Source organism: Sceloporus undulatus, chromosome 3, assembly GCF_019175285.1.
Source record: "Sceloporus undulatus isolate JIND9_A2432 ecotype Alabama chromosome 3, SceUnd_v1.1, whole genome shotgun sequence".
NCBI classification, from domain to species: domain Eukaryota; kingdom Metazoa; phylum Chordata; class Lepidosauria; order Squamata; family Phrynosomatidae; genus Sceloporus; species Sceloporus undulatus.
This window is the reverse complement of record NC_056524.1, coordinates 169,536,723-169,551,556: the sequence shown is the minus strand read 5'-3', so window position 1 is coordinate 169,551,556 and position 14,834 is coordinate 169,536,723. Positions and strand designations below refer to the sequence as shown.

Below are 14,834 nucleotides of genomic sequence, written 5' to 3'. Positions count from 1 at the left end.
AACGTGTACTGACTATAACAGTTGTTCTGGGGAGGATGAAAAAATACTTCTCATGTTTTTTAGATGGCAAATGTCCATATGAGGCACAATCTTTAAAAAAAGGCATTCCTTCTTATGCAAAAGTAAAAAGAGAATGCTTCTTCTAAGAACCCTTTTTTTTATAAGCACAGCATTAAAACTGAATACCAATAAACTAATTTGAGATGTGGTGCTGGAGAAGAGTGCTGAGGGTACTGTGGATGGCCAAAACGACAAATAGGTGGGTTCTAGAACAGATCAAGCTGAACTCTCCCTAGAAGCCAAGATGACCAACTCGAGACTGTCGTACTTCGTACACATCATGAGAAAGAATGGCTCATTAGAAAAGGCAATAATGATAGGAAAGGCCAAGGAAAGTTGGAAGACAGTAATACCACATATTAGATGGACAGACTCAATCAAAGAAGCCACAGCCCTGGACTTGCAGGACCTGAGCAGAGTAGTTGAGGATGGGAGTTCTTGGAGGTGTCTCATTTAAGTATAGGTTCACCATGAGTTGAGGTTGACTCAAGGGCAGTTAACAACATCAACAAAGGTATGTCAGGTAAAAGAGCTTATAAGTATTAACCTATATCAGCACTTCTCAGGCTATCTCACAAATTTTTCAAAATGTACCAGGGACCAGCAACATACCTGCTCTCATTGGCTACATTTGGTTCTTTCTCTCTTGGAAGCTCAGGGACTAGTAGCCAATGGTCTGGGGAACAGTACCAGCCTAAGAACCACAACTTGGAGTAGCACTGATTTCAGTGATTAAGCAATAAAAGACTCCACCCCTAATGAGGATAGTTCAATGGAATACAATCTAGCAGGCAATGGCCCCACTCAAATAACTATATAAAGCTAAGATACAAACAAGCTGTTTGCTGAGGAATGCCACCTTTTTACTCCTCCTTTTGCTTTATGTGCAATTCAACCATAAAGTACTGTTTAAAGATGGTTTCCAATTACATCAAAATCAAAAAACTAGGAGAGCCTGCTTAATAACAAGCCAGGATCTAAAAAAACAACTTCAACACATGGTTTAAGATGTAGCTTATTCAAAAACTCCCAATCACAGTTTCCCAATTCAGGTGAAATGTGAAATGATGGTTAATTATGGTGTGGTACATACCGCCCTGAAAGGGGGGCCTGGAGGTATCCATTTTTTTTCTGGAGGGACACCGCAGCAGCCAAACTGTGCGACGTCCCTCTGCAGTAAAAAGAACCTGGAAAAAATGGGTTCTTTTAAGGCTCCTGGCACACTGGTGATGTAAACAACACACAGCGACATCTATACCGTGCACGTTGCTTACATCACGATGGCAGCCCCCGTGTGGATGGGAGGCCACCATGATGCCGGTGCCTGCACGTTCTAGGGTTCCAGAGCATGTGGTTGCTGTATGCTTCGGAACCCTAGAATTGGCCTGAGGACAGGGCTTCCTGCCCATCTATCCAGGGCCTGAGACTTCCTGGTTTAACTGCAGCTCGTGCAAAGGCTAGGACAAAAGGACAGCATTCAAAAGCAAAAGGCTTGTGCATACCTTAGCTTAATAAGATAAATGATAACTATTAAAAGACTGTCAGTATTACAAATATAGCAGATGAAGGAATAATTTCAGACTGGACTTCTCGTGTTCTGTATCATTAGTAATATAATCTCAATTACAATTGTTTCCCAGGATTAAGGGAGCCCCGGTCAATCTCTCTATCAAATTCAGTCCGGATGTCTTCTAATGAGCCGTCATCTCCAAATGCTCCCCATTCAGTATTGATGCACATCCTCCCTTCATCACCTTCCACCAGATCAATGTGCCTCATTTCTTCCATGTAACAGGCATTTGTGCCAGTACCTTAAAAGAAGAGAGTGGGATTTATCAATAGAGTTAAAAGAAAAACATCTACCATATATGCATTATGCTTAGCAAAAGAATCAAAAGTTAATACCAATAATCAAGCCAACTTCACAACGCTGGTCATCAAATCCACAGGTCATCATTGTTCCTACAGTATCATTTACAACTGCCATAATGTCTGCATCATAATCCTTTAAAACAAAACAGAATATATGTTGTATCAAACAGTTTTAGTGACATAACACAATAATACATTTGCTGTTACCTGGACTGTATCTGCACTGCAGAAATGCAGTTTGGCATTGCCTTAACTGTCATGGCTCAATGCTATGGAATCCTGGGATTTATAGTTTGTTGTGGCATGAGAGCTCTCTGACACAGAAGGCTACATATAGGGTGAAACAGACAGGCCAAATAAAGCGGTTTCAAACCACCTTGAAGATAGCCTCCAAAGCAGGCAGAAACCAGATTGAAGCTGCACTCCAGGGCTAAAAACCAGAGCAGAAAAAATTCTGGGATATTCTGACTTAGCCTGGAAAACATGCACTTTTGACCCTGCATATAAACACCCCAGCACCAGAGAGGTTCTGAAGGAGCAATCCATCATAACTCTAACTCTAAAGCTGTATATAAATGCATCAGTGCAGATGCGCATTTAAAAAGGACGGAGCTGCCGTACACAAGCGGTGGGGGCAGCGATGAAAAAAGTGAAAGTGTGACACCTCCAATGGATATAATTCAACATACAGTTCAAGAGAGGGTATGGGGTGAAGAGGGGGGTTAGGGAGGCATGATTGTGCTTTGCCAGTGTTTTACTGGGTACATCAATGCTCCAATACTCTGTACCAATGGAGGATCGCAGGTGTGGCCAATCAAAGTGGCTGCCATCCAATGAGATGACATATAGACAGCAGGAAGTCGCCATCAGTGTGTTTATGCAACAGTATTCATGCACGGTGCAGAAGCAACAAAAAAAATTACCCAGCAGCATGGCTTAATGCTGCACCACATTCGAGCCACCTTAGGAGCAGACAGCATGGCCTGCGAGGTTTCAAACCACTTCCAGAAAATGCAGGTTAAACTGCCTTTTCCTGTCCTTCTTTTCAGCCTCTATCTCACAAAATTATAAATCCCTGGATTCAATAGGATGAAGCCATGAGAATTAAAGGTGTCAAACTGCATTAATTCTGCAGTGTGGCATCAGCCTTAGTCACTTCTGAACCAACACAAAATCCTATTATATTTGCCAAATGCAGCTACATAAAATGAACATTTTGCTATATATAATAATTCCTAAGCACACTGATTTGACACTGATTTGACTCCTATTCAGGACATACTTCCAAGTAAAGATCCATAACATTAGGTTGTAGAATTTTGCAACAATCCACTTTGTTTCAGAATGGATTAATCATTGTTTGTATTCATTTGAATATATGGCTTCATTAAATGATTCATCTGAATATGTCACTACACTAGAATATAATATAATATTATGCAACAAGGTCTGTAGTACTCAAAAGAGACCAAGATTCTCAATGTAAACATCTTCTGGGCTCAAGACTTTTGCTGAGATTCAAAAGGCCACAAAATAAGATAGCACTTAATAATTCTACAACAATATTGGTAGGATTCTATTCCTTTAGGAGTTTGGTTCCAGGATCCCCCATGGATAACAAAATCCATGGATGCTAAAGTCAAATTAAATATAATGACAGAGCAAAATGGTGTCCCTTATATAAAATGGAAAATCAAGGCTTGCTATTTGGAATTTATAATTCTATTTAATATTTTCAAACTGTGGGCGCTTGAATCCGTGGATAAAATGTAGGGTCAAACGTACATTCAGGTTTGGCCCAATGATATATATGTATAAATAAATATACATTATAGTCTTACCCCTCGTTTCTTGATTGCTTTGTTTAACAACTTCACTACATCAGCTCCCTCAACACCACTTGCTTTGAAACGTTTTGTCCAGGTTATCAGAATACCCTAAAAAAATTAAACAGTAACAATATTAGACAAAATAAATGACATTCTATGTTTCTTTTAATTAACTCATTTTTTCGGTTTTCCTTTAAAACAATGGTTCCCAACCTGTGGGTCGGGACCCCTTTGGGGGTCGAACAACCTTTTCACAGGGGTCGCCTAAGACCATTGGAAAACACATATTTGCATGTAGCAATGAAAATAATTGTATGGTTAGGTGTCACCACAACATGAGTAACTGCATTAAAGGGTCGCGGCATCAGGAAGGTTGAGAACCACTGCTTTAAAAAAAGGGAGGGAGGGACTAATGTCCAGTTCTCAAGCTTTTTAAAAAAAAATTTAAATTTTTATTAAGATTAAAATTATATGTCAAATTTAACATTAAAGACATAACATCTATTTCACAAACACAAACATCACATTATCTAAACAAAAAGATCTGGAGATCTTTTTGTCCAGTTCTCAAGTTTGACAGTAATGTTCAATTTCTTTCATGTAAACAACCATGAATTAGTTGGTGGAACTAATATTTGTGAACAGACATACCCTATTGCTCACTCTTATCACATTTACAACTCTTCATTTCAGAGGCCTCACAATCATAGAACTACAACAAGCATGCTAGAATGGACATGTAGGTATTTTTGTTCTGAACTGATATGGAGCTCCTAGCAGTCTCATACCTATGTATGAAGCAGGTTCGCACACCTGTAACTTCCACAATCCTGTGATATTCCATGTACTCAGACCACTCAACAGGAGACAAAGTATTAATTAAAATTCAACTGTTTTCTTTCCTGAAGCTTCAATATACAGTAATACAACAATATCAGTCATAAATATAATCATACAATAAATTTACAAGGCAATCTTACAGCATCTTTGGCAGAAAGAGGTTTGTAGCATACGATTTTGTAGAGTCAGTCTACTTCATCAGAAGTATGTTATGCTACAAATATCCCAGTTAGTCTCAAAGGTGCTAAAAGATTGTTTGATATGCTGATACAGACTAACATGGCTATATAACTACTATCTGCAATAACAAAATCAAATCAACTAAATGGTATTTGATACCATCTGGATCTTGTAGCAAGGGCAATATCATAGGCAGAACACAAGCTTTACACACCAGTTTAGTCCCCCAGAATCTGGAGGTAGAACTGAGAAGACACCCATCAGAAACCATGGGAAGACACGGCTAATCATTGTAAACCCCTCTTCCCTAACCTACTACCTTTTCTATGTCTTAGTCTACAAATGTCACATTCCCATGCTTGCCAGAATTGATGGGACTTGTTGTCCAACCCATCTAGAGGGAAGCAGATTGGGGAAGGTTTCTGTATGCAATACTGAGCTAGACAACTCAAAGGTCTGATGCATGTTAAGGCAGCTTCCAGCACTTCCCCAAAAAGTCATAAAGCTGCAATGTACTCTTACCTCATCTAGCTTGGACTGCCTACAAGGGAAAGAAAATGTGAACCCAACAGGTAGCTTCTTGTCCTTGATTTCTTGTTTCTCCATGAAATCTCCTAAACATTCAGCAACATGATCAAAAAGCTGAGAACAAAGCAAGGAAAATCAAATTAGAAAGTCAGATAGGTTTTTTTAAAAATGTAATTGCATATGTGTTTGTTTTTTAAAATGTAATGATAGCCTCACACGCACTACTAGAAAGATCAGAAAAATAATTGGAGAAACCATACCAATAAAAAATATTTCGGTGGCAGTCCTATAAACCTATAGATCTGTGTTAGGGAACACCCAGCCATTTTGAAGGGCTGGGTAATGGCTGAGTTAAGATTGCAACATCCATCAGCCCAAGCCACTATAGCCAGTGAGAGAAGATGAAAGTTGCAGTCTTAGCAACATCTAAAGGGATTGATGATGCACAAACCAGCTCTATAACAGTTGAGACTTTAAGGCCAATAAAGCCACAATCCTTGAGATTTCTCTGCAAGCAATGCTCATGAATTTTACTATAAGCAAGGCTGCTGGATTCTAAAACATACTAACTTGTGAGTTTTACTGAAATTAGTAGGATGGCAGACATGTGCTATGTTAGTACATAATACCCACTGAACATACAATGTTCTTAAAATCATATAACCATAGAGTTGAAAGAGACCATCAGGGCCAACCAGTCCAACCCCCTGCCATGCAGGAATATGCAATCAAACCACTCCTGCCTGATGGCCATCCAGCCTCTGTTTAAAAACCTCCAAAGAAGGAGACTCCATTACATGCCAAGGCAGCATACTGAACTGTCAAACAGCTCTTACTGCCATTGTCTTCTAATCATAGTTAAGAGATCATGGCAATGCCACCATAGGACTGCCATAGATTTGGTATAGATGTTAACAGACATCAAAGTTAACACCAAAAAGGAAGAAAGTGGAATTCACACAGGAAGAAGAAAGGAAAGAATGTCCTATCCCACAACATACCTTGATTTCTTAACTAACCATATTTACAACACTGGTATTATATATGTGTGACATGTTCAGAATGAACACATCTTGTTTAAGAAAACCTGACACTATATGCTGACATACCTCAGTTAACAAAGCCTCTTTCAGTGATATTCCTTTTTACAAGAACTGACCCCGTTTTACATCTGGCCAACTGACCTCCTCAACCTCTATCTGATTTGAAGTCTTTTATCAGCATTGGAAATGGCGGGGGAGATAACGAAGGAGGGTTGGAGAAACACAGGCTTTGGATGCTGGGCTGCAGCAATGTGTCTGTGTAAACAATGCAATAAACAAAGTTTGAGCTGGGAAAGAGTGGAATTCTACTCTAGCTGATCCTACTGCAGCTGTGTGTTCCCGACTACAACACACAAGACAAACAGCAGATGCTTAAAGAATCCCTTACTGAGCATGCAAGGAATAGGAAGACAGATAAAAAGGAAGAACAGATAAGCCCATCTCACTAGCTATCCCCAGCATGTTAAAAAAAAAAAGGACAGAACTGTAAATTTAGCTACTAAAAAGGAAAAATGGAGGATGATCAAAGAAGGCATTTTGGAAGAAGCCTTCAAGTGTCTGGAAGGTTCAAAATGTTTTTGTTTGTTTGTTTGTTTACTAATGCAAAGCTTAACTGACCTGGTTGTTTCATTTCGCATGTGCATATTGTTAGTTTTGAATAAAATGTTCACTAGAACATGTTGAAACATTCCCTATTTTTTCATGTTATTTCTGACTCTGGTACGAAATAACCATCCTTCTCATGGGCTTGAGTACCCATGAGCAGTTGAAAATCTCTACAATCAAGTAACTTATGAGGCTGAGTAACATTCACCAATAATAAAACAGGTGACCCAAACCAGATAGTCCTGACTCAATTCTTGGTACTGTGATTTTGCTCTTTGCTTTCTCAACCATCAACCCATCACCCACCTGTCCTTTGTTTAACAATTACTTGAAAGTGTTGCAGAGATGCCTTGGGCTTCTTTTACACAAACTATAGATATGTCTTTTTAGAAATTATTTGAGTAACAATGGGAAAGGTAATTTCCACTTCCAATCAACTAAATTATTTGCTTCCTCTACAGAGCCCTGCTTCCCCACCCCTCTCTACCCATCACTCCCTGCACCCACCCCACAGCATGCATTTTCGCTTTATAGCTCTCAAATGTTTTGGTGAATCATAATCTGAATGCTGATCCCATGCAGAGCATAACGTCTTCTTTCATTCTTTAAAAGCACACGCCCAGAAGTTGTTTAATATTTTAAGAATATATGGGTGGTGGTGGTGGTTTTTAATGCAGCACTATGGAAGCAAAATTAGAAGAGCTCTTTAACCAAATCATGGATTTCAATGCTGCAGCTCCTTCCATGCTATGGAAAAGCCACTTCTGATACTGATGGGAAAAGTGGTAGCAGAGCATGACAATGTGGCCACACTATGGAATATCAGAACAGCTCCACTGATATTTCATCCTTGCACTTCATCACCCTAAACTACAGTCTTCTATATAAAACTCTTTATTTTTGTATCACATCCTTCCATTCTTCTTGCCTATTGTGAGAGAACATTTTCCTTCAGGAGGCCAGCTGAAAGCTCAGTGACCCTTAAACTCTTCAGTTTCACTAGCTTATACACCAAAACCTATTTGCTGCAAAATGGAACAAATCAGCCTTTCTCAATCTTGGACCTCCATGATCCCACCAGCCAAAATAAACACACACACACACACAAACACCAGTAAATGAGTATTATACTCATTTGAGATAGAAAATCCCACAAGCACTTTTCCCTACAACTTCCATCATCCTCAGCTTCAGTTTGGAACCGATGTACTCCAAGAAACTTGGACCTGCACCATCAAGTTTCCAATAATGAGAGCTATGTAATGTTGAGACCCAACAACATAACTACTTGGAGGTAGGGCACAAGGAGTTGGACATTATTCTGATCTAAACTACGGAAGGCAAATAGAAGAGTCCAACAGATGTCATTGGACCACAGTTCCCAGTATCCTTAGACAGCATAGCTATTGATGAACAATACTGGAAGCTGCAATCCAACAGCACTGAGAGCAGTGTTATTCAAACTGGCAGTCCATGGGATGGTGCCAGTCCATGAGTCATCAGCTGCCAGTGCATGGTAAATTTCCAGAGGGAGGGAATCAATTATAGACAATGGGCACAACTACTGTGCCCACCCATGGCCCATCAGGGGAAAAAATCTGTTGGTTTCTCACATTAGATGGGTGCAGTACAGATTGCCCCAAAGGGGCAGTCTGGAGCCGCCCATTCTCCCTCCGGAGGGAGCCTGCAGCAAACAAACCGTACGGACTTCCTCCACTCCAAAAAGAACCAGCTAAAAGTGGGGTTTTTTTGGCGTGCAAGGAGGACGTCATCAGTGCACCATTGGCGCACTGTAATGTGCTCACGACGCAAGTGCAGCGCCCAGAGGTGTGGGCGTGGCACCACACCTGCATCGTGCATGTGCATCATGTATGGGCGGCACCATGTAAAGATGGTGCTGTCCATACGTATTAGGGTTGCAAAGCATGTGGTTGCCATGCGCTCTGCAACACTAATTTTGGCACCGACACAGCGCTTGTGGCCCGTCTGTACCGGGCCATAGTTTGAGATGCATTGATCTAGAGAAGCAAATGGTTCCCAGCCTTGGTTTAGTGTCTAAAAAACTAAAATATTTTTCCCCATTCTTTTTGTGATCCAGCCACCACTGATGGCCAGCCTAAATTTAATCAAACTAAACAGGGGCTGGGGAAAATCTGGACCTCCTTATATTTGGGCTACAACTCTATCATTTAAATTCCTTATTGTTGGCCATGCTGACTAGGACTTCTGAATTAAAATCCAAAATACAGTGGAGTCACTAGAGGCATTTGTGGGTGCAGACCACATCAGGTGACACCCCAGAGGGACTGGCACGACTACTGGGCAAGCAAGAAAGGATGTTTTTCTGCTTGCCCAACAACTGCACCAGATCCTAAACAGGCCCGCAGGGGACACAGTGCCACCCTGCTCAGTAGCAGTGTTTGCTGAGGGGCACAGTGCCTTCAGAATCCGGCATGGCTGTAGCTGTGCTGGACACTGAAGGCCTTGTGGATGTAGCTGCCTTCAGGGTCCTGTGTGGCTGCAGCTGAGCCAGGCGCTGAAGACTTTGGCAGGGCAGCTTTCTTAGCAGTCATAATCTGCAGTTTGCCCCCCCACACACACACACACACAGCAGTTGACATCAGCAATGCCATTGCCAAAATACATGGCAAGCCAGAGATATCTCACCCTGTGTCAGAAATGGTATCACTGTCAATATTATTGAATCACAAGCAAAAGAAGGAGTTGGTCAACAGAACATGCCAGCTGTTCATTGACGGTCCAAAGTAGACAGTAATTTAACCTGGACACTCTGATCACAGCACTGCTGAAACTTCTCTATGTAGCCAAAACAAAAATGGCAATGAGGACATTTCATAACATCACAACTGTATGGTGATATGGCCATGCCAATGTTTTCAAGACCCATAACAGTCAGATGGGGCCAGCATAGACAAGCCTGGGATATGCTGGTCCAAAGAGGGATTTTTAGACAAAGTAATGTAGTAATGTAAACAGACCCTTGTTAAAGAGTACCACTACCTAACAGGCCAAATTGCCGTCACTTAGGGTCTACAATTATGCTGCCAGAATTCAGAGCCCCAATCATTAAGTTAAGGCCGGGGAACATATGTCACTCCAGATGCTGTTGGACTGCAACTCTCCAACAGTGTAATCAGTGATGAAAATGATAATGGGAGTTGTCATCCAACAACATTCAAAGTGTAGCCTGTGCCCCATCATTGCATCAAAGTATTATCCTGGCAAAAGCAAGAGAATGCCAATGGACAATGTAAGGGTAGCTAAGCAATAAGAAAAAAAATTACAAAAGGCAGCCTCAGTGACAGCAGATTCTAGAACCTGTAACTTACACAGGCGATTTTGGTGGAGGAAGTAGGAAAACCTCCTCCAGCCCTTCTAGGTTTCACCAGCAGCCTTCCATGTAGCCTCTATAGCCTGAGTTGCTGGCTGCAAAATATGTTCTCATGGAGAAAAATGTGTGTTCAAGATCAAGAGAGAAAAGATCTTTTAATTTAAAATAAAGACACTCCACAGAAGAATAGAAGAATTAGGTGAGGCAGCTGAATCTTTCCCTCAGGAAAACAAACAAGACGTAACAGTCCATTTTGGGAATAAAAAGGGTTTTAGGTACTTTTGCCTCAGATTGCAGTACATCTTATTAATAGGATTCTCATTATAATATATTTATTTGTTATATTTCTATGTCACCTTTTTCTTCAAGGAGCTCACAGCAGATTACACTGTTTTCTCCTCCATCCCATTTTATCCTTGCAACAACTCTGTAAAATATGCTAGATTGAAAGACAGTGATTGGCCCATGAGTTTCACAGTTGAGTGAAAATTAGAACCTGGTTCCTCCCAGTTCTGATCTGAAACTCTAAGTAATTCTAAGTAGTGAACTGTGGTCCTCCAGCCTGTTTTCATGTAAACTTTAGAGATGGGGTGGCTCACAAAGAGAAAAAAAGAGGTGGAACAAGAAGATAGAGAGGGTAGCACACAGAGAGGCAAGAAGGTGTTTTGGGGTACTGCTATGTCACAAGCTTGTTGTTGCTTCTCAGTTTACCTACTGTCAAAATGCAGCCCTACGTACTGAGAATATGTAACTTCAAGAGATTAATCCCAAAACAACATTGCCCTTTGCAAAAAAAAAAAAAAAATCCCACCATTATACAACAGAAGATATATTACACTTCAAAGTGCACCAGGCAAATTTTCCATAAAGGTTTTTTAACAAGTGAAAAGTTGAGCAAAAGGCACCTTCTTTGACATCTCAGTATTTACTTCATGTTGACCTAATATTGTGAGTTTTTAAATAAGGCCTTCAAAAGTCTGTCTCTAGAACTTGTTAAGGCTGCCAAAATTTCTCTGTTAAGATAATTTCTCTAGACAGGTAGTGTTAAAACAGAAGACATTTTAACTGACTTGTTTTTAATTGCTTTTAGCGCTAATTGATCTTCTTTCTGTTGTTAACTTATAACTGTTTTGTTCATTTTATCATGGATAGTTTTGAGGGAGAAAACATTACCGATCTAATGGAGGGAGAAGTATGGCAGAAACCAAATAAATAAATAAAGCTGTGTGTCCTAGTATTTCAGGTGGGCAATATAGAGCCTGTAGTCCCAAATCCACTTCTGTGGTCCACAAAGACTCACCTGCCTGTGCTATTTAAAATAACAGCATCATCCTATACATGTCTGGTGAGAAAAAATCTCATTGATTTTAATGGGGCAAACAGTGCACAGCACTGTTAACCTGACAGAGCAATCTTTTATATGTATACTCAGACATATGGTCACTGAGTTCAATGCGTCCTACTCTTTAAAAAGCACAGTATATGGCCCTGCTTTGTATTTATAAGTTGCTTTTAGAAATAAGTATCAGGAAATGCATGAGAAAACATAGCTTAATAGACAGTGACACTTTCAAAGTATAAATAAATAAACCCATCCATAGTGCAAAACTTTCCTAAGGAGGAAACGTACCCGTGTTCCACTGCCATGCATAATATCTTCTGGTGTGTTATAAATCTCTGTTTCCATTTGCACTGTCTGCTTCTTCTCATGAGAGACTTTCACCCGCAAAATGCGAAAAAAAGATCCACCTAGATCCAGGGCAATGAAATCTCCTTTCTCTGTTTAAGAAAGATGCAGAATGTCAAGTATCAGGTCACATCAGTCCATAACAAATCTTCATCATTCACAAAACCAAGTTAAGCACAGAGAGAAAGTTGTACTATCAGCGCTCACCTTTTGGCACAGCAAATATATTTGGTCAACCCAAGTGATGGCATTTGACTCATCTTATCTAATCAGGCAAACAAAGATGTGAAACTTTACTTGTTTGAAGACTGAGATTACCCATTAACACAGTCTTTGGAACAGGATAAAAATGATGTGTGTACACAGGACATAGACAAACACTGAAAATCATGGACATGGACATGAGTGCACACATACACTACTACTATTTCTTCTACTACTTTCCATCTTTTTACATTTAAGGCTCAGATTCTCACCTCAGATTCTCTTCAGATTTTGCATCAGTTCTATAAATGATACCCTTTCTCCCCTAAAGCAGAAGAATTTTCTGTTTTGTTTTGGGGGGGGGGGGTGCCAGTGGAAAGAATGTAAACTTTGGGGATACAGAAAAAACCTCTGATGAAATATTTTCCCTTTGGAAATAGATGAAATGCTTTTTAAAACAAAGGTCTGCTCCATGGATGGAGCAAAATACAGCCTTGAGTCACACTCTCCACGCACTCCAAAATGCTTTATGTCTGCCCCCGCAAAACCAATTGCCTCCCCAGGCCACCTGTAGGAACAGCAATTCAACCTCTTAAACGGATAACATGGCCTGCCATGTGCCATTCAAAATTTTAAAACCCTATTTTTTAAAACTAGAAGAAATAGACCACTTTGGTTAGTATTTTTAACAGTCCACATGGCCCTTAAAGAGATGCAAGGGCAGAAAACTGGCCTCCAGATATACTGCTGTTTCCCATCCCTACTTTACTTGCTCAAATGCTATAGAAATACACATTAGGACAGACTACAGAATTAGAGACATATGCATTATATCATACAACACTCAAATCCAAGATGAATTCTATACCTTGCTGAGCCTGCCACCTTTATAAAGTCGCATGGGAAGGGGACAAGGGGCTTTATTGCCTATGCTGCTAACACACCATTGCAGAGGTCAGTATTTTCAATAATGAGTTATATCCATATATTCTGTTTGTCTAAATCTTAAACGTCTGAGGTTATAAAACCATTGGATGGTATTGGATTGTTAGACTATTGGATGATAACACGCATCAAATATTACAGTTTATTTTATTACAAAATGTGTGATTTGATTATTATGAAACTTGTGGCTTTTCATTTTTACCCACTTCTAAGTTATATATGCTTATGCAGCAAAGGGTACAGCACTTTGCAGCTTTCTTTAGTGCAGGGAATAGTCACATTTTAGCTTATACAAAATTAAGGGTTTTATACTTTAACGTTTCATAAACATGCCAAACAGTACAATTTTATATACTCAGTTATGGATGAAGCATTTTATTAAAACAGTAAAATAAGTTTGGATTTGATATTATTGTTGTTGTTGTTGTTTGTATTCCACTTTTCCACAAAGGAATCAAAGCAGATTCCAATAGTACAAATAAAACATCAAACAATTACAATTTAAAAACCCCAAAACTCTAACCCTCCCCCAACATAAAAACAGTAATCAACCCATAAAAAGAGATTAAACATCAAAAAATTTAAAACTGTCCAATAGGAATACACTAAAATTTCAGGCAGATTAGCACAAGAAATGAGTCTTCCTCTAGAGGCGGGGGGACGGGGGCAATAGTATCAATCAATTTTCATATCTGTATCAATAGAGGGGGAAGCAAGTCTAAGGAATCTAATGGATCTAACCTAGTCTGGGAAGGCCTGTCGGAAGAGATCTGTCTTAATAGCCTTTTTAAAGGCTTCCAAGGTGATAATATGGCGGATCTCATCCGGCAGGTCGTTCCAGAGCCTGGGAGCGGCTGATGAGAAGGTCTTCTGGGTCACTGCAGAGAGTTTGGTCTTCTTAGGTTGTAGCAGATTCTTCCCAGAGGACCGAAGTGTGCAGGGAGGATTGTATGGAAGTAGGCACTCCTGCAAGTAGTCAGGACCCAAGCCATGTAGGGCTTTAAAGGTTAGAACCAACACCTTGTACCTTGCCCGGAAACTGATATGACCTAAGTAATTTCTGTATTTTATTTTTTCCCAATATTCCTGTTTTCTGTGGCCTTGGGTAAGTCACACTCTCTCAGAGGTAGGAAAAGCAACCCCCTCGCCAATGAATCTTGCCAAGGAACCCTTGTGATAGGTTTGCCTTAGGGTCTCCATAAGTTGGAAACTAGTTGAAGATGCACACCAAGTAGAAGAACTGGTTAGAACTGTACTATTTGTTGTTCTCAGAAGACCAAAATTATATACTCCCTGGTCTAATTTGTGTTCTTCATTTATTTCTGAACTTTCATTGAGCTTTAGAATTGGAAAAAGCAGGAAGAATAATAATCAAAATATAAATTGAAATGATCCACAGATTATGACTGACTACATCATTAATACATCCTTGTCTGTCTGTACATTACCAGTTATTCCCCTAAAATCAAGCTTTGTTTATCACAACACAAAAACCTGCTGTTGGTTTTTTCTTCCTATTAAGACATCAGCTCTTCTAACTTCAACAAGAATTAAAAGATCAGGCACAAAGTGTGGGCTTTTTAAAGGTTTCTTTCTATAATCTTCCACCAAGGTATCTCATCCCTGCAAAATCAACAATGAATTCCTTGCTCTCATCTGTCTTCTTTTCACTCATCTGCTGGATTGTA

At 39.9% G+C, this 14,834-nt stretch overlaps 1 protein-coding gene across 1 annotated transcript in view; it reads right to left on the bottom strand.

Moving 5' to 3' along the window:
* Positions 1-14,834, bottom strand: part of LOC121925397 (hexokinase-1) — a 57,672-nt gene that overhangs the window by 22,474 nt on the left and 20,364 nt on the right. Inside the window, exons 3-7 of the mRNA XM_042457498.1 lie at positions 11,941-12,089; positions 5,304-5,423; positions 3,774-3,869; positions 1,966-2,065; positions 1,688-1,871 (exon numbers count right to left, since the gene is read on the bottom strand). Coding sequence (XP_042313432.1) covers positions 1,688-1,871; positions 1,966-2,065; positions 3,774-3,869; positions 5,304-5,423; positions 11,941-12,089 — 649 coding nt within the window. The remainder of the gene's footprint in view (positions 1-1,687; positions 1,872-1,965; positions 2,066-3,773; positions 3,870-5,303; positions 5,424-11,940; positions 12,090-14,834) is intronic.